The following is a 21,219-nucleotide window of genomic DNA, read 5'->3' on the forward strand; positions in this document are numbered from 1 at the left end:
GTTTCCGCTAACGTCATTTTTCCTCACATTTCCCCCTTTTGGTCGTTTAGACTTGGTTAAAACTTTGTTAAATTGAACGAGGCAATGTAACACTTAATTTGGGAATGAGCATCTAATGGGGTAGAACCTTTTGTACGTACCAATAAGATTTTTTTTGTAATTTCTTGGAGACGTTTGTTTCTTTTTCAAAAAGGTGGTTTTCGCCCCTTTTTTTATGAATATGTGATCACGAACAATCAGTAGTTATTTATTATTAATGATGAAATGAACGTTTTTTTTTTTTTTTGATTAACAAAAAAAAAATGAAAGAAACTTAAAACTTGGACATATACGTGAGTTAAAATAAATTATATGCTTTTTTGACTTTTGATGCATTGTCACTTTTGAATTTGTTGTTGAATTCATTGATTATTACTGAGCAGTTTACGCTTAAAAATCATTGTTGATTGTTAGAATGCCAAAAAATGAGTTACACTATTGTTATTAAATTGTTAAAATTGAATCTTTGACTTTCTGTTGATACAATTTACTTTAAGTACCTTCCCAATTTGCTACGGGCTAATACTCTGTCTAGTACGTAAGAGCACAGTAGTTAGCGATTTGTAGATTGCTTGAAATTGTGTAGTAATAGTTTAGTGACATAATTATTTTGCAGGGTTTGCGCAACGCATTTTTGAAGACTTAATTGGGGAATACTGTTTCATCCCTTGGATATTATATGCATTAACAATTGTTTGGGAATACACTTACGAATGCTGTTACGCTCCCATCTCTAAATCACCCCCCATTTTGATTTTGTGACGTATGCCGAGATGCACATAATTTCGATCCACGACTCTTGGAAATTGTTGTAACAAAAGAGGTCCAGTTCGCCCCAATAGAATAAAAGCATCCGGCAACTTGCACGTTACAATATCTGTACTGTATTTATCAAGATCATATATAAATGTTATTTACAGGACATAGTGCTATAGTGCAATTGAAAACACTGCCCCACAAACCAACATACAATGCTACAAGTTGGCCAACCCTATCCTAATGTTGCCTAGTATTGTTCCACAAGTTACTTTTTACTCGTAACACAGCCTAACACTGAATCGCGAATGTAACCTTACTAATCATTAAAATAGACAAGATATGTGCATATGAAATTCAAAGAATATAGGTGTGGCCACATAAACAGCAATCAAGGTGCAAAGCAAACTGAAGCTGTAAGTGATGAAAGTAATAAATGGCAAAGCACGAGTATTTGCACAAAATGAAACAAGTAAAAGAGCATTCATTCATTACAGTAACATAAGAACACAACTAGTATACATAAGTGAGTTTACAAACAAGTTTGGTGCCTGATGTATGGGAACACTGCCAATGGTCACAACAGTGCTAATGACATGTAGCTACAATATAGTTTCCAATGTTTGTTACAGTATCAGGAGAAAGTTCCTTCGATCTAGTACAGAATGTAAAAGATGCATCGTTTTAATTAGATGTGGTCGGTAGTTTTAACAATTGGTCAATATAAATAGCAGTGATTTACTTCTCCAATTTTGCTATAGTTGAGACTGATCTTTTCTAAAGATTCAGGTAAGCATTGTTAAATATTACAGAATAATGCAATAATTCTTGTAAGTATTGCATTTTTATAGCTCTGATGAATATACGGATAAATAAATTTCTCAATACTTCACTCTTTACTTTTATAAGATACATTTCAAGAGTAGTTTAGGGCCTCCTCGCCTTATAATCAAGAGGTCCCGGGTTCGATACCTGATGGAGGCACATAGTGGTTCGAATCCCACTTGAAACTGTAGGTCCAGTCCCAATTAGCATTTCTGTGCATAAAGTGGACTTAAAAGAACAAATCAATCAAGAGTAGTTGAGTCATATATATTGATTATGGAGGAACTTTAGGTATTTTACATCACATGCTGTACATTCAGCAAAAACTGTACTGTAACATCTATTTGTTCTACTGAAAGTTATATCCTGAGATCGAATGCAATTTAGGTGGTTGTTTTTCTAAAAGCTTTTTGAACAAGAGAACTTTTTACGTTGCACTGTGTAATGGGACTCTACTTGCTTTAGTACTTCAAACTGTGAGTATAATATGTGTGTGTGTATCCACTCTCTCTTATAATGCAAATCTTCTATCACCCTCAAATCTTCTTCAAATGTTCTTTGTAGAGTTGACCTTTACTTAGATCAATTCATCTAAGGCTCTATAACCATGGTCCTATTTTATACGGCACGAAATAGTAATTTCATTTAATCATTAGAAATTCACATCCCATTATTTGCATGGCTTTGCCATTACAAATGCTGCCCCAGGAGCTATAACTTCAATACGCATGGCTTGAACTTTGTAGAAATACATGGCACTTGCACTCATCAAATATGTGAACTTGCAAGAACACATACAACACCTAGAGCATTTCCACATGCACCGATAAAATAGGTGGTCTCCGAAACCAATATCCTCAGTACCAGAGACCAATGGGGGTAAACAGCGTAGGTGCACATGTGGTTCTGCACGACACATTCTTCGGAATGACCAGACAGTTCAGTATCGAGCCGGAGCTCCTCTCAACAAATTAACAGTCGGACTGGACCGATGAAGACTCACTATGAAAAAGCTGCATCAAGGAAGAAGTTGTGTTGTTAAAATAGCCCCCGCCCTCCCTTTGGGACAAAGCCAAAGCGAAGGTCCCACGGAATAGTGAAAAGGCTGGAACTTCCTTGTAACCTGAGTTTCACCAAATGGAGAGAAAAAGATCATGTTGGAAGAGTATAAGAACTGACTTCCAGAGATCTGGCTGCAATTATTTCAGTGATTTCACATTTTGGGATGCACCCAGTAACGTCTCTTATTTCTATAACGGTTGTATTTATGTCAAAGATGCAACGAGCAAAACATAAAACCTTTCATTCCAGGCACGAGCCGTCTCGTCTCGAACTTTGTCAACAACTTCTTGTGTCCCCACCACGGTATCGGTGAGTACTCAGATTTTATCAGTGCGTATGCAAAATTCATACTGGTGTCAGTGTCATCGCTGATAAGGACTCCCGACAAAATATTGGTATGTGTGCAAGAGCTCTTAAGCTACCAGCATGCAAATATTACAAGAAAAAATATCAAAGGCACTAACACACACGCAATATATGAGTTATTTCCCTGGCTCCACACACAAATACAGTGGTATCTCGATTGTACTTTCTTCAGGGGACCAAGCTGAAAAAACTGAAAATGTGGAAAAATGTAAAATTGAGGAAAATTATGTAACATTTTGCTGTATTAGGACCATCAAGATTGAATGCATAATGCAGGAAAATGTAAGATCCGGGATTATACGTTCCCAGATTTTACATTTTCCTGCATTATAATTCAGTCTACATAATCCCATTAAACGTGTATGTTGTAAAACATTCCACACATTTTAAGTTTTTTAATCTTGATCCTCAGAAAAACAACATTCCAGTTTATGCCCACACATATTCAAGTAACCAAAGCATTCAGACAACAGCATGGTAAAGAACAAATTTTGCAACACAAAACCCTTGTATGCAAAAAACTAATAGAAAGATAGGAAAGAAGCGAGAAGAAGAGAATTTCCATCCACCCTTAAAGACCAAGGTTTCACTGCAACATGTCATTGACACATGCAAAATCAGTACAAGATCCTTCTTGTGCTTTCAGAAACAACTGCACACTAAAACATTCAATGTAAAGTGCTTCCACATTTGTGTGTGCGCATGCAAGAATGAGTAGACTATAAATTTCGGTGAGTGTCACCTCTTCCCCTATTCTGAAAATAGGGAATGTAGATTAATTTTAGGGCTGAGCCGATACCGAAGCCGATGTATCGGGATTGGCCAATACCGGTGGTATTGATATTGGAAAATATTGGTTGGAATTCATCTAATGATACCAACCGTTACATTTTGGTATTTTGGTCTTTCACAGAGTTCGCAAAAATGCTGCGTGGCACTTTCGTGGAGTGCAATTATCCTGGAAATTATACAAAATTCAAACACACTTTTCATTTTGCATCAATTCTGCACAAAAACTATATTCTGTGATTACATATCTACTTTAATATTCTGATGTAATTCTTGAATATTCTAAAGCAAAACTCTTGGTAATTTATGCATATAATTGGAGAAGAAAATTTACACACCAATATATTTTGAACAAATTTTAATTATTGCAATTTTCAAGTATCGGTATCGGTTCAGCCCTAATTAAATTTATATATTTATTAATTTCATAATTTTAGTTAATTTTATTTATGTAGTCTATATGATATTATTGGAAATATCAATAAGTTTTTGTCAAATGTTCATTTATGTGTGGAGCTTTATGATTGAAATTTGCAACAATGGAAAAGTTGGTACGAACAGTCCTTGGTTTGATACCAGCAGAACAAAGGACAATTACAGAGCTACTTAAAAGCAATAGTAGATGACTCTCGTCTAGGGTCCCAATGCACTGCTGGCAAGTCTTACAATTTGTTACATGTAGTTATCACTATATTAATTTCCATAATATTAATATGATCATTGATAGTATAAATAACATTTAGTTTGAGATGTAATGTTAATTTTGAAATATTTTGGTAATAAGAATCCCTTTGTAAGTAAACAAACTTTGTGATATTATTTCTGTTATAGAATATTGGCACTGCAAACCGCAAATGATTTTCTTATGACTGCATTGCAAATTAATCGGTCTGGTACTCATGGGTCCATTATCAGTTTGCCACTGCATGGTTTGCTCATTTAATATTGACGGTATGTGATTTTTATGAGTATCCACCCCAAACAGGGTAAGTGTAAAAATAAATCGTGAACTTTCAAATTTTTAATGTCTTCTTCTCAGAATTGGATTGTCTGAACATTTAACCCCCACATACGAAAAAGCAAAACCTTCGAACAGAATGAGTAATTTTCTTGCAGCTGTAGTTTAATAGCAGCATATTCTACAAACATGTGAATAAGAATCAAAATTTTCTTCCATTATGCCCTTGACATGAAGCAGCAAATAGTGAAGATAGAAAATATGTTATTAGGTATTTAAAAGTTAACAGCTACGTTTAAGGAAAAGAAAACAAATAATGGAATCATCCCTAGGGGAGGACAGCAAGTTTGATAAAATTTGCCTGAATATATTACCTATTTTGTTTCGCTTATTGATGTTTATGTTATTGCTCCTGGAAGCTGCTCCCTTTTCCTTTTCAACCTGGAAAAAAAGAATTTTTCCATCAGTTGTTAAATTTTCAAAGGACAAAGATTACAGACAAATAACCAATCTGCATACTGCATACAGATTTTGAAACATGTGGAATATATAACTTTGAAGGCTATATGCTCCGATTATGTTTATGTAAGTCCACTTTATACTGTTAGGCCAAGTGGTATCTGAACCACAGCACTGTGCCCCTATGATATGGATAGAATCGCTTCATGAGTGGTGTGAATGTGTGGCAGTAGAAAATTGGTAGCCATAGGAATTTAGTTTTGTTTTCATGCCCGCTGGAGGAGCTGATGGAACTTCCTATGATGAGGGAATAAAAAAATATCACTTCAATATGACAAGGGTCTCAATTTGCTTGGTGATTATGTTGAGAAGTAGTGTAGATGTATATTTGATATGTTTTATTAATTATCCTGCGAATTAAGTAAATCATGGAAAATTGATTCATTCTGATGTAAATATTTGAGAAGCAAAAATGGACTCCTTTACACAGTAATAAGCCTAATACTCTGATAACCAAGGAACAGATTTATATGTACCTAGTCATTTCATAAATTCTGTTACAAAGTTTAGACAGGGATGGCAACACTGGTTGGCAAGGTAACCCCGCAATGTTGGATCAAACAGCAACCAGTATGATTGTGTGTTTGGCTGTGGTAGCGGAAAGGTGAATTTCACTGCGAGTCGAATGGAATGGGGGGGTGTATGCGAGAACTGTGTGACAGTAATCGCACTGCACAAAGTTGGCAAATCAATCACCATCGGACATTTTCAACACCCTGAAAAAGCTGAATATCAGCAGGATGTTCGTGCATTGGACCATCAACAGATACTGTGACACAGGGACAATTGAGGACCGCCCCAGGAAAGGTAGACCTCGCAGCGTGAGGAGCCAGAAGCTCGTGAAAGCAGTGGCGGCGCAAATTCGACGAAATCCTGTCAGGAAACAAGCAGTGATGGCTCGAGAGCTGAACATTTCGAAAATGTCGATGTCGCGTGTGCTCCGAAATGACCTAGGACTCCGTGCTTATCGGCAAAGTACCGGTCACTTCCTCACTCCGCAGCTTAAGATCCAGAGGGAGCAGAATACAAAATGACTCCTTCAGCGTTAAACAAATGGTGGCCACAGGAGGATCCTTTTCACGGACAAAAAATTCTTTACGATTGAAGTGTGTTACAATCGTCAAAACGACCGTGTTTATGCCTCGACATCCCAGAATTTCGTGAAAACACACCACGGATTCTCAGAGGCCATCATGGCACAACTGACCTACACTTCTGTGAACATGCTGTGAAAACATCTGCAAAAGTGTACCAAGCGACAGCATTGGAGCCACTTGTGAAATCGTTGATCCGCACCATGTTCAACAATGAGACGTGGAGCTTCCAGCAGAACTCAGCACTGGTCGACAAGGCCAAGACCATACAGGAGTGGCTTCAGAGGAATGTGCCTGATTTCATTGCTCCGGCTGATTGGCCCTCCAGCAGCCCCGACCTCAGCTCATTGGACTACAGGTTGTGGTCAGTTTTGGAGGGCATGGTCTGTAGGAAGAGGCATCCAAACCTTGCGAGTCTCAAGCATTCTCTTGTGAAGGCAGTGGTGGACTTTCCCCTCGAGAACGTGCATGCTGTGATCGATGACTGGTCTCCGAGACTTCGGGCCTGTGGGAAGGTCAGAGGTGGCCATTTTGACCAGTGATTGGTGCTCTGTGTTGGCAAGACCTGTACCTTTGTAACATCCAAATATTAATACAATAGCTTGCTCACTGTGCCTGTAGTTCATTATTAACTTTGTAACAGAATTTATGATATGACTAGGTAGTAAAAATGTGCAAATATGGATTTAAATATGGACTTAAAATTGCAAAAATTTACATTTTAAATAAAAAAAGACACTACACGAGCGAAAGGTTGCTTCTGGTGCTGCTGCCACACTCAACTAGTAGTGAGGATGGACTTGGAACTCTCTTCCAACAATGGCCAAATTCCTTTTTTTGTAACCACCATGAGCAGATGTTTCAGCCCTCATTGTCTATTGTTGACAACAATTGTAAATAAACAGAAATTTTCAAGTGTTTTACAATAGTAAAAGCAAACAGTTGGGTGGTGTAAAATTTTTAAAAAATATTGTTCAGATGACAGAAAACTTGTAATTAACGCAATTGGAGGGTACAAAAGAGGTCGTAAACTTTTCCTTGTTTAACGTCGCTTCAGACTTATGGAGTATATGATCTGAAATAATATGTACAAATAACGGAAATATGTAAAATATGAGCCAAAACCTGATATATGTACAAATATGGGAAAGCAACTGAATTTTTCAAGTCTACATGCCATGATGACCAAAGATAATACAAAATACAGAGGTTGTTTCCAATCTAAGGTGACGATTTCAAACTGCATCTACTTCAAGATAAACCATGTTGCCACCATCGAGAGTGCTCTATTTGGTGTCCTGCATCTTGGCAATTGCCTGACAGTGGAGTTTCCACTGTAGGAGACTGGCACGATGTGTAGTATGCCCAGCCTCAACAACTCCTCCTGACAGGCTTTCCATAGTCCTTCAATGGTGCGGGGTCTCCTGTGAGACAAGGCTCGTTTCAGTAGGATGAAGGTGCAGAAGTCCATCGGTGAGGCATCAGGTGACTTCACTGGAATGTCTGTGAAACGAATGGCACAAATTCCAGTTTCATCTGCCATTTTTTGGAGGAAGAGCCGGGTTGAGCGAGATGTGTGACTTGACACCTTGTTTTGACCTTATGAACATGCCCCTTGCATCGCTTTTCCAAACCCAAATCGCGGTGAATCATGGTGTGCACTGTCTTCAGTGATGTTTGTAGCCGGTTCGCGATACTTCTCTGTGTGGCTGGATTCTCCCTGATGACCAGTGCCCGGATGTCCCGAATTGTAGCTGGTGTGCGGCTAGTGGAAGGCCGGGGGTTGGCCTGTTTCTGCCCCATAGGAATCATCCCACGCCTGGTCTTACCTGCCCCTTTCAACACCCATGATATGCCATTTTTGGACACAATGAATCCACGCTCCATGCACAGTTTTATAATGGCGCTATCACTGAAGTTTACGTCGGAAAGTGCAGATATGTAACCCTCCCAATATGCACTGATTTTCGGTGGCATTCTTCCCGATACGCACTGGCTACACCTGTCACGCACAGTCAACGGTCCAACGTGCCCACACGACTGGCAGCCTCGTTCTCTTCCCGCTTGGTGGAGCTGCAAGAGGTGTTCAATTTCGTCACCATAGATCGGAAACAACCTCTGTATAACCAATTTAAGCTTGATACATAAATATGTATTGTATTTACTCATGTGAAATGAGCACTTTTTTCAAAAAATTTTGTCCCCAAAAACTGTGGTGCGTATTATGCATGGAATAATTCGGACAGCCAACATGAAACTGTACAGGGTCATTCCATGATTTTGTGACACTAGCATTGATTTTTCATGTTTATGGAACCCTATCATGTTATACAGGGTGTTGCAAAATACCTGTTACAATGCTTGGGTGGTGATTCGACAAGTAAAAACAAGGAAAAAATGCCATGTGAAAAAATGTCTAAATCGGCTTCGTTTGCGAGTGACAGGCATGCGAAAATCGCCACACACCATGTTTAAAGGACAATAACTCAAGAAGGAACAAATATATCAATGTCGGATTAAAAGAATATAAAGAAAGTCATACCTGACGAATACAACGGTGCAGCAATTGAAGCCCAGTGTAAATTGCGCAAGGTGACCCCTCAAAGAAAGTGGGGAATCCCTTGATAGAAAATACAGGAAATGTAGTACTATTTTCTACCATGTTCAGATTGGAATGTATCCAGTAAAAAATGACTACATATGTCCACATATCCCACTACTGCTGGGACACCGTCCCATTCTCGGGAAATAGGAAATTCACCCAAAAATGATCTTATGCCGTGAGATTACACTGATATTGATTTCAGCTAAGTGATACAGAAAGCCCCACAAGAGGCGCTGGGAGTGTAGGTCACCTGTTACATATTAGCATTGGTGGATACTACGTAGAGAGTGTAGTCGACCGTTGTTCTTCCTGTCTGTTCTGCATGTCTCAGCATGGAGTTTAGTCTGGTGTGTGTGTGTGTGTGTGTGTGTGTGTGTGTGTGGTTGAATTGCGCCAAGGAGTATTGTACGTAGAGTACGTATTCCAGTGTTCTTTCTCGGTTTGCAACAACTGTGTGGACACCTGTGTGACATTACGTGGGTGTTAATCATGGTAGTTGTGATCTTTCACTCTGAGGGAAAGTGGCCCCGTTGATGGTCAGTTCTCGAACAGGACAACGGCGGAATACTCTACCCACGAGCTTGCTGATATGCATCTTGTTTATGGAGAGGCAAACCGGAACAGGAACAGCCATGAAGCATGGCATTTGTATCACAAACTTTTCCCCAATAGGTGGTTACCAGCACATTCACTCTTTCAAATACTTTATGCTCGACTGCATGAAACTGGATCTCTACTACCCCATAGGTGGGATTGTGGAAGACCCCACACTGTGCAATTTGAAAAGGATGTGTTGGACGCGATACGTGGCACCAGAACACGCGTCATTGCTCGTACACGACAAACCCACCATAGCAATGTACACGACAAACCCACCATAGCAATGTGTTCCGCGTTCTTCAGGAGGAGGAACTGCACCCATACAAATTGAATAAGGTGCAGCACATGCTGCCCACGGACTTTCCCCTTCACATGGATTTCTGCCACTGGTACGTGCAACAAACTCTTGCCATTCCAGATTTCCCAACAATAGTTTTGTGGACCAATGAGCCAATGTTCACCAGTGCCACAACAGCCACGTCTGGGATATGGACAATCTGCATGCAATCGTTGTGTGCCATCATCAACATAGGTTCGCAGTGAATGTGTGGTGTGGCATACTAGGTAACCAATTGATAGGCTCATACAGTTTGCCCTCTACTTTGTGTGGTGGAAATTATCAGGTGTTTCTACATGACATATTACCTGAACTTTTGGAAAATGTGCCACTGGCAGGTAGACAAGTATCTGGTTTCAACACGACGGCGCCTCCCCGCGAATTTCGACCGGGAAGCCAAGGCCTTACTCAACGATATTTTCGGCGATCGTTGAATTATCGTGGCCACCTAACTCCCCCGACCTCATACCACTGGATTTCTTTGTGTGGGGAGAAATGAAAAGGCTCGTGTATGAAACCCCTGCGGAAAGTGATGAGGACTTCATTGCTTGTGTTAGTGCCACTGCTGGGACAATTGATGACATGCCAGAGGTATTTGCATGCACCAGACAATTAGTGCTTCGCCAATGCCATCTTTGCCTTGAATTCAATGGCGGGCATTTTTAAAAACGTTTCTGAGTATACCGGTGTTTGTGAGCCCCTATCAGCACCTCATAGTGTCCTTTAGTGAAAGGTGTGAGTGAAGATGCTGGAGATCGCTGTACTACATACCATCAATCTGCATGTGCGGAGGTTGTGCGCTTCTCAGGGGAATCCCTTCAAGATGTACATGCCATTGTGTGCATTTTCTCGACATTCTCTGTCTTCATTCCTTCGAGGATTACAAACTTTCTTTGGGGAGCTCTCTTGTAGTATGTAAGGCCTTATGACATTTGGCCATTGTTTAACTATTGTTTTTCGTACTGCAAAGTAGTGTGTCAACATTAGGGGATTGAAAACGTTTTTTCCTGGTTTTCCCGTATTTTTTTTCCACTTGGGATGGTGTCCCCGCAGTAGTGGGACATGCGACAAATTGGTTTATTTTCTTCTTCGTACTGCAATGTGAACCATGTGCAACAGGAGATTTGCAGTTATATTACTATTTCCAGAGTGTGGGATGGTGTCCCAGCAGTAGTGGGACATGTAGACATACATCATTATTTTTTACTGGCTACATTCCGATCTCAACATCAGGGGATTCCCCACTTTCTTTGAGTCGCCTTGCACAATTTACACTGGGCTTCAATTGCTGCAGCTTTGTATTCGTCAGATACGACTTTATTTGTATTATTTTAATCCGACATTGATATATTTCTTCCTTCTTAAGTTATTGTGCTTTAACATAGTGTGCGGTGATTTTTGCACGCCTGTCACTCGCAAACGGAGCCGATTTCGACATTTTGTCCTCGTTTTTACTTGTCGAATCACCTCGCAAGCGTTGTAACAGTTAAAAGCTTAAATTCTGTAGTTTCTGAATATGGCAAGAGTATTCCATTCAAGATGGCGACACTAATGTGCAATGTGGTTGAAATGAGCTAATCACAAAATGAAGGAACATTCTGATTTTTATGGTACTTTGGATAAAAGAAAAGATAACAAGAAAATAAAAATTAAAATGTATTACTGGCCGAATAATATGACATATAGGGAGTGTGTAAATGCCTTAATGGAAGAAATCTTGTGCTGCTAACTGGTAGTTTGAGGGTCCTGAATGTGTCTCCTATAAATGTTATGTTAGTTATGGAAAAAGTATATATTTTGATGTTTTTTAAAGAAAATGTAAAGAGGAAATGAGCAAAACCACGTATAAAAGTTTAAAGGGCATGTCCCACATTTTTTTGGAATTCAAGCATACACCTCCCGTCACATGGGATGCATATCAGCGGTATTCGTTGGGCGAGAAATAATAGAAAATAACTTCCTGAGCACTACAAATCCATAAGTTAATTTTGATCTCGCTTTCTACTATTACAGAATAAATAAGGTGGTTAAAGAGTGAAAGCTTTGGGATGTTAAACACAGTGGATGGAGAGGGGCGAGGTGGCATGTGTTGGTAACTTATTGTTTACCCAAGAGGATATTTTTATCTTGGTCCACATAGCAACAGGCGACTCATTCAATAGGCATGATGTCATTCACTCTTGTTCAGCATAGCAAAAGCTATACGACCTACAAGAAAGCCATTTCTTGCACCTGAATTATACTGCACATTATAAATGAGATTAACTGTTTGTCACTTTTCTCTATCAAAAACCAGGGAGTGCATTATACACGCAAGCACATTATACATACGTAACTACAGTATTTACATATAAATCCATTCCTTGCTGATAACTATATAAATGTTATATTAGAAGCAAAATGTTAATTTTGTGTAACAAGTATAGCCTTAAAATTAAATTTAGATCTTTATTCACCATTTTAACACCAAAATGCCATTTTATATAATGCTTTTGACCTCCAAAATATGCCAAGTTTTTGTACCGAAATCTTGATCCTTTATTCACCATAAATATGTGGCTCTTCAAATATCACTGGTTGACATTTTGAGAAAAAGGTTTCGATGTTTTCAAATCAATAGGTGTTTCTGGAAGTATTTTGAATGCTGACCACAGAAATGACATCAACTTCTTCCCCAACAGGATTTTTCTCCATGTCACGAAGTTCAATCAACACACCATATTCATTGAGTATTGGACTTTTCGTGATGGAAATTTTCACGAAGAATTTTGAAAACAGAACTACGTAATCAAAATCCATACAATTTTTATGCCAATGTGCCATGTGAAGGTGGATTAAATGCATACAATTCTATGTGCATTTATAGTTCAAAATTAGAGGACATGTATTGTAGAAAGTCAATATTTTGCCACCATCTAAACAGGGCATTCATTCTATTGGAGAAATAATGGAACTACACATTTTATTGTGAAATTAAGGCAGTTAATATATTGCTGTTTTCTGAAAAACTAGACATGATGAGTAAAAATGGTTTTTGGAATCAGCATGCTGAAATTATTCTGAGACATCAGTCATCTGTGAGACATAAAAACCCATGTTGACCAGTGTCATTAATGAAAATTGCACATTTTGTGGATTCCATGGGACACTCAAGATCCTGGAAAAGCATGTGCTGATATTTGTATTGATTCAGTCCTAGCATTGACTTACATGGCAGACCTCGGTACATTCGGAAATAATTTTACTCGTTTTATGAATAACCTGTAATTCACATCCACAATAGGAGAAGTCTGAGGTGTTGCCAACCAGTGCCAATCTTCCATGAGTATGTATGGTATTAGAAACAGTTAATGAAACCCAAATATTCATGCACACTTATAACGATTTTAAACATGCATGTAGTTTCTTTTCCAAGGCCAAACCCACCACACCTACCATCTGCTTACATGTATGTAGTGAAACCTCGATTTTACGTTTTTCATGGAACCAAGGTGTAAGACCTTAAAATGAGGGAAAATGTAAAATCTGGGAAAAATTTATGGCACTTTGTTCTATTGAGACTATGCAAATTGAATGTATAATGCAGGAAAATATAACACTGGGGAACATAAAATCGAGCTTCCACTGTATTGAGGAAATACATCCATTCTAGACCAACTTTTGCCCTTTCATATTAAGCGGGAAGGGGAGGGGGAGTTTCCTAGGATGAAAGAATAATGTTTAGGGCTGAACTGATGCAGGTCCTAACAGATATAACAATATTTCAACACTAAATAATTTAAAGTAGCTCAGAATATTTACAAAAGTTAGCATACCACTATTGTTCAGTTGTCAACTTCAAGATATTTATAGCTTCACATATTGTGGTAAACATCACTTTTGTCAAAGTTTGCTTCAAATCCTCTTCATGCTCAGGTAAGCTAATTCGAGTAGACTTGCAGTTTAAAGAGGTATCAGAACCACTCTGCAATGAGCCTGGCCCCTTTATTACAAGGCACTGCACGGAGTAACAAGAATACGGACATAGCTGTCAGTCATTTAATACCAAAAATTATGCATTTGGATTAATTTGCACCAACTCAAAACTTCTGGGTAGCAATTTCAGGGTGGCCACTGATAAAATTCAAGTATAATTCCTGATTTTCAAGGTGAACTTTCCAAAAATTCATTCAAGAGTACAAGGAGATGTATTCTCTATTTCAACCTTATGTAATACTGCATCTCACCACACACACACAAATCTATTAACAATATAAGAGGTCTGTGTGATTCCAATCTATCCAAATTCAATTCAATTAAATGATATACATATTTAAAATATTTAATTTAAGGTGAGGAGTTTACATTTGCCATTTCATATACTGGGACTCGAAATACATATATAAACACAAGTCACAAATGTTACGGCATATATTAATCTACGAAAAATTGTAACTTCTATAAGAATTTCAAACTCGAATTTATCTAATTAGCTTCAAGATTTCTTATCCTGCAATAATTTTCCATCTGTCAGATTGTTAGTGTCCTTTACAGAATTATCTAACTAAACAAATTGAGAGAATTCTGCTTTATTTTCTAAGCAGCTTTCTTTTCCTTCCTCGAGAAAAATAAAAGCTAAACTGTGAAAAAAAATGCCTCTGGGTATTATTAAACATGTATAAATTCAATGGGATTTACATTTTAAAAAGTTGCAATTATTCACGTCTACGGAGAAAAATTCACGCAGAATTCATGTATAATTTCCGGAGCCGGTAAACCACGTATAATTCCCGGAATTCAAGGAATTCTTGGTGAGTAGCCACCCTGATTTTGTAGACCATGCTAAGATAATCAGACTTCAGAAAGTATTAGCTGGTACTGGCAATTAAATTCTTACTAATGTACATTCCTGAACCAATAAATACACTGGTATTAACTGAACCCTAGTAGGGCACTAGTATGGTGATGTAACCTTTCATACGATGGATCTATCATATACAGGCATACGACACATGTCTTGAATGATCCACAAACATGCCACTCAGAGCCCCAAGGGCTTCAAATTAACTATGTTAACAAATTGCAGATTGACTAACTTTTTGGAACTTACCTCAACTGGTTCAGAATGACCTTTATCTTCAGTAACTTTCCCATATCTACTGTTAAGCTCATTCCAAACATCCACCTGAAAAATTTCAGAAATTAACAAGTATAAATAAAATGATGTTATTCGACATAACATAATACCGGTATGTGGTAAGGGACGGGTTATCACTCCAGATGAAAAAAATTCAATTTTCTTTTCTTCTAAAATATAAATCTGCATTTCTTAAATTAAAATCATTGTTTCTTTTTATAACCACAAACTTACTGGCTCATGAAAAAAAAATATGGTATATGATTTTGATCTCCCTGTTGAGTCAACCTGCAGGTTCTTAGATCATGCAAAAAAACTAAGGTTGGACTAACATGAAAGATTTGCCAATACTGATAACTGATTCGGAATTACGAAATCTTTTAAATTTCACGTAAGTAATTTTAAACCGCGTTTACCGCAACCACCATGAACTGATAACTGATGTTCTGTGATCACTCCTTGAAGAATGAATAATAATAATAATAATCATTTGCGCAACAGCCCTGAAGGGCCTTGGCTTACCTACCGACTGCCGGTCTCCCTCCCACGCTTTCCTTCGTCACCTCTAAGCGTGGAGATCTTCAACCAGTAGTGGAATAGTCGGGGGGCCAGCCCGACGTATCCCCAGCCGTTATAGTAGGTTTCCGGGACCGGATTACGCCTACTCATTCGAAGCTCCCCAATTTCCTCACGATGGTGGGTTGCCACCGGCCCTATACTTAGGCCGAATAAATTCCGACCAGAGCCGGATTCAAACCTACGCCGTCCCGCAGCGAACGATCTCAAGACGAGTGAACGCCTTAACCTGCTCGGCCACGGAGGAGGATGAAGAATGAATAGTTCACTGAAATCTTCGTAGTGAATGAATTTGGTGACTAATGAAGAACTTTAAAAAGATCTAAGATCAATTACTTACGTGTGCGAGTACGATTTGTCGATCAAAACAACGTTTCAGAGGTCAAGACTGTCTCCTTCTTCAGGTTAATGCGTATTCTTAGGCACCAAACATTGTGTCACATTAAGAAAGTGTTAGTTGAGGATACAGGTTAAAGGTTATGGTAAAAAACACTTACTGAAGAACCTGCATTGTAGCTATAAAAACAGTCATTCTGTCCACACACAAATCTAAAACCGCACATATCACAATCTAAAACCTCATAAAAGAAAAGTCCGAAGTGGCTGTTAGAAGCCACCCGGCCAGTGCTTGGGAGAAGCGAATGTGAGGCACATTTTCACAACATATCTTGAGGGTTTTCTTTAAATGCATTATACACAAAAAAGCCAATTGTGTAGTAGTTACTTATCAAGTTGAGTTTTACCCTTCACTTATGGAACAAATCCATAAAGTGGGAAATATTGTACAAAAAAAAACGAATTAAATAGATGTTTTCAAGATTAACATCTTTAAAATAAACCAAATTGTATGGATCCCGAGTATATATTGTTTCACTTTCAGTTTCAGCATGTCTATTTGGTACTGAACTTGAATTTGTAAATCGTTCATAACACCAGTGACAAAACAAGTGGAACACCAGTTATGGATTTTTTTTTTTTTTTTAATTCTGAACTTAACATTTTCAAAAGTAAAAACATTGAGGATTTACTTTGTTCATTATTTTCCTGTAGTTTACGGTTATTACAAGCATAAGAAAACAGTTTTTCTTTGTGATGTTTCAGAAGAACACACGCTCCTTTCATCAGACTGAAATAAAAATAAAACAGACTGCTTTTTTCACAGTTAAGTTGCTATATTACAACAATGTAACATTGACAACATCCATTATATAAGGGATTCTTTATGTTTAAAAATTACTAACCATTGTTATAACTGTATCTTTAGTCAAAATGAAAATAAATGTCTTATGAAAGGAGCGTGTGTTCTCCTGAAATGTCACAAAGAAAAACTGTTTTCTTATGCTTGTAATAACCGAAAGCTACAGGAAAATAATTCTATAATGCAAGCAATGCGTACATACAAGAAAAACTATTTACTTTGTTCTTTATAAATAAAATACTATACATATCAACACATCCGGTTCATTCAGGGATCAGATTTTATTTCAAGCTTTCCACCTGCAAAGACAGTTCACAAACTACGTAGCACCTGTGACCGCATATTTCCTTCAATTTTTCTAAAAAAAAGTTTTAATTTAGTTCATGTGGATTTGGCTGCATGAAGCTATCGCTGTACTACTTCTGTTTCTGTTACAATTGGGAAAGAAAAGGAGAAGTCACACTAACTTCACAGTTAAAAAATCGAGGGACAATTGGATTCACGTATTTTATATTTTTTTTTATTTACCAGCCCCTGAACTATGTGAAAATATGGGTTCCATTGTATTAATTAATTACAGACAGTTGTAATAAATGTACTGGAATCAAGTATTTACTACATTCCCAAAACAATTTATCGATGGTTCTAATAATGCTAAGTACGTACTTGATTCCATTGCATTTATTTACTTCCGTAGTTTTTGTTCTCTTCAACATGAATAGAGAACAGTTAATTCCTTGTTCAGCCCTGAATAAAGAATAGTGATTATACTACCTTCGCACAGTTTATACACCACACCAACGTTCTTTTTATAAACAAAGACCTATAGAGAATAAGGTAATTCACAGATCTCCAATTCTTGTACCAAAGAGTTACAATCACGCAACAGTACACAAATTATTAAACTTACTAGTTTTGTAAGGTTCAACTCTTCTAGAATTTGAACATTTCCAAATTTCTTCAACAACATGGTGCTGACTAGAAGATTTAACCAAGCAGGCTTCAGCGTGGACAAGATTATTTTTACTGAAGAAAATGGAACACCACAATCTGAAAGAAGCAGCAAGAATAAAAATTTTAGAAGAGGATTTTAAACCTTATACTAATTACAAAGGTTTTTTAAAACATATTATTATGATAGGATGCCATGTTTTTGTTAATATACATATTACATATACCACTCACGATTAAATATTTATGAGTATTTCGTTTCAATTATAACTCTCTGATCCTAATACAGGATGTACGAGGTGTGGCTAGAAAAAAACGGACTGTTGCTACAAAATCTTTTATTGGTTATTTTGTTCAATACGAACATTATAGTCTTCAAAGTACTCCCCTGAACTATCGATACACCGCTCCATACGAATCTTCCATTTCTGGAAGCAGTGCTGGAAATCATTTTCTGACACCATGTTTATGACGTCCGTTGCTTTTGTTTTCACATATTCTACGGTCGTAAATCTGGTTCCTTTCAGTGCTGATTTGACCTTTGGGAATATTATATTATATTAGGGGAGACCGGGGTAATTAGAACATGGGGTTATTGGAACATGTTAATGTAGAATAATTTAAAACAAAAAGACTGGTGTAATAACATTTCATACCTATGTACCTACACTAAACCTACATGCAGAAAATTTGTTATTGGAATAACTACACAAAAGTAAGTTTTATTTGACTTTTATTATACACCTGCAAAAAATGATGTGACGCATGCTTGGTGTTTCTCTGCTTCTGCATATACTGGATGTGAATGAAAGAACCCTTGCAAAATTTTCTTCACCCCTATAATAAAACATAAGGGCACACATCTTTTCATGTGAGTTTGGTTGTCTATGGGCAATTTGCCTGGTTTTTATAAGCAAAGTTCTTATTACCCCAAAAATTTCTGCAAAGGGGTTATTAGAACATTGCGTAATTTGCTTGATTTTGCTTGGGGTAATTAGAACAGTCATGGGGTAATAAGAACATCATCTTGAAATACCATGAATATGACAATAAAAATAATACATTGTCATAACAACATTTGAAAATGGTTAGGCTAAGTTCAAAGTTCCACATTTGTGCAATATTTATAATAATTTAGTCATAACAGTTATTTTTGACTGGCAATATGAAAAACAAATATCTTCAATCATATGTGTTCTTTCAGACAAGAAAGATATGATACATTCAAATTTATGATTAAATTTATTGAAATTGTGTACATTTGCATTGGCATCAAGGTTTATATACAAAGGTCAACTCTTTAAAAATGTTCAATGTATAATATGATGTCATACTTGGTATTTTGTATCAACATTCAAAAAATGGTAATTGTAATCATTAGATAAGTATATTGTGATATACATAGTAAAATAGAATCAGAGGATGACGATGTAGGCCTATTCAAACTGGAAAAGTACTACGCTGTATATTACGAGCGAAAGTGGTATGTTGGTAGAATTATTAAAATCTCTAATGGCCAGTCTAAAGCAACAATAAAGTTTCTGGAGGAAAAAGAAACTGGCAAGTTCGATTGGCCACGAAGACCTGATGTTGAGGAAATTGATAGGAAGTTTATATTTTACGGACCTTTGGAGTTAAATGGAATCGGTCCATTGTATTCCATTGTATGACATCATTAAGAGCAAGTATGAAGCTTTCAAAAAAGAAATCAAACATTCAAATCAGTAGATCTACTGGTGCCAAACTGACAAATGTTAATATGGGTCAAGTGTTCTTTGGTGTAGCTTTTGTCATGTAGCCTATATTTTATGGTTTCATTTATAATTGATTTTTGAGACTGATAAGCTTAATTTCTGGATATATTAGTTTTTCACGACAGTTAAACCTGTTAATGTAAGTTATCTTGAGTGTTTTCATAAGTATTAGCACTACTTGTTACAAATTGGAGTAAGTTTTTCTCCAAAAAAGATGCTTTTTTGTACTTTTTCTAATTGGTATACTAGATTGTACATGTAACTATTAGAAGTTTTTTCTTTACTACATTGTAGAATGGCCTGTAACCTTTCAAATAAATCATAGAACACTGATTTTCATTCACACATGTTTGCTTCACAGCTGGAAAATTGAACTTTATGAAAAAAGACGTTAACTTGGGATTTTATTTAAACAAGCATTGATAACTCCAGAAGAAGTAGAGCTATTGTGTTCAAATTTGCAGGATAAATGAGACATTTATATATGATGTTCTTATTACCCCAACAGCAATCTAAAGATATTCAGTTGAAATTTCTAACTTATGTTCCATTAACCCCAAATGGGGTAATTGGAACAATTTTATGGTGTCATGACAATTTTTTTTTTTTGGATGAGTATTTGCAATGCAGGTATGGTCATTATTTTTTTCAAAAATATACAAAAGATGTCCTTTTAAATGGTAGAAATTTTTAAAAAATCCATCAGTAACTTTCAGAGTAATTTACAGTGGAACTTCTACAGGCTGTTTCCTGTTCTAATTACCCCGGTCTCCCCTATATATATATATATATATATATATATATATATATATATATATATATATATATATATATATATATACACACACACACACAGGAATAGGGTTAGAAATGGTGCCAGAAGGGCGGATAAATACAAATAATGAAGGAGACAGTAAACACTTACCACACGAATAGAAATAATTCAATATTTCGCGATCTGAGTCGCATTTTCAAGACGGTAGATAAAAGATCGACGACACTTTGAGTAGAGGCACAGAATACTGACCGTAGCGTCTCTACGGTCAGTGTTGCCAGAAACAGTTGAAAGGAAACACGAAATACTTTAGCCAGTGTTTACTGTCAGGTGGGTGGGTAGTTTCGGGGAGGAGAGGAAAGAGTTACTGGTTGGCTAGGTTGAGTCTGGGGGGTATAGTGGCGTGCATGCCTGCTATATAGGCCCTTTCCCATCGCCTGCGGAAAGATGTGTCAGAGCGGGGGGGTAAAAGGTGGATGATGGCAACACGGAAGCAGTTATTGAAGGTGGTGTTATGGCTGTTGGTGTGGATGGCAACTGTGAAATCGGAGTTTTGGGTGGAGGAACGGTGATTATTTATCCTTTATTATTTGACATACAAACTTTCGCCCGCAGACTTAGGTGGACATACTTTTGGGCCAAGAATCCCCCCTCCAAAGCTAATCCTTCTGACATACATCCCAGTCTCCTCCAATTCTGCCCCCCTTCCCCCCATGATCCCCCCTCCCTCCCCAACAACCACCCCCTCGAAAGATACATCACCTCTGTTGTCAACAATGTTTCCGACAGTACATACCTCCAAAACCCCTCTTCCCACCACAATCTAACCCCAGCCCAGCACCAAGCCCTCCGGTCCCTCCGCAACAACCCAGACATCAAAATCCTCCCCGCTGATAAAG

At 37.5% G+C, this 21,219-nt stretch overlaps 1 protein-coding gene across 2 annotated transcripts in view; it reads right to left on the minus strand.

Annotated features, from left to right (window-relative positions):
• The window catches only part of LOC145982656 (SMC5-SMC6 complex localization factor protein 1-like), a 52,325-nt gene extending 34,438 nt beyond the window's left edge, over positions 1–17,887 (minus strand). For both annotated transcript variants that reach the window (XM_083116030.1, XM_083116029.1), the window contains exons 1-3: positions 17,751–17,887; positions 15,040–15,114; positions 5,170–5,236 (exon numbers count right to left, since the gene is read on the minus strand). In XM_083116030.1, the coding sequence (XP_082972156.1) occupies positions 5,170–5,236; positions 15,040–15,114; positions 17,751–17,810 (202 nt within the window). In that variant the 5' untranslated portion in view covers positions 17,811–17,887. The remainder of the gene's footprint in view (positions 1–5,169; positions 5,237–15,039; positions 15,115–17,750) is intronic.
• Positions 17,888–21,219: the final 3,332 nt, after the last annotated feature.

The sequence above is a fragment of the Lepisma saccharinum genome, unplaced genomic scaffold (genome assembly GCF_977018435.1).
Source record: "Lepisma saccharinum unplaced genomic scaffold, izLepSacc3.1 HAP1_SCAFFOLD_291, whole genome shotgun sequence".
Classification (NCBI taxonomy): Eukaryota; Metazoa; Arthropoda; class Insecta; order Zygentoma; family Lepismatidae; genus Lepisma; species Lepisma saccharinum.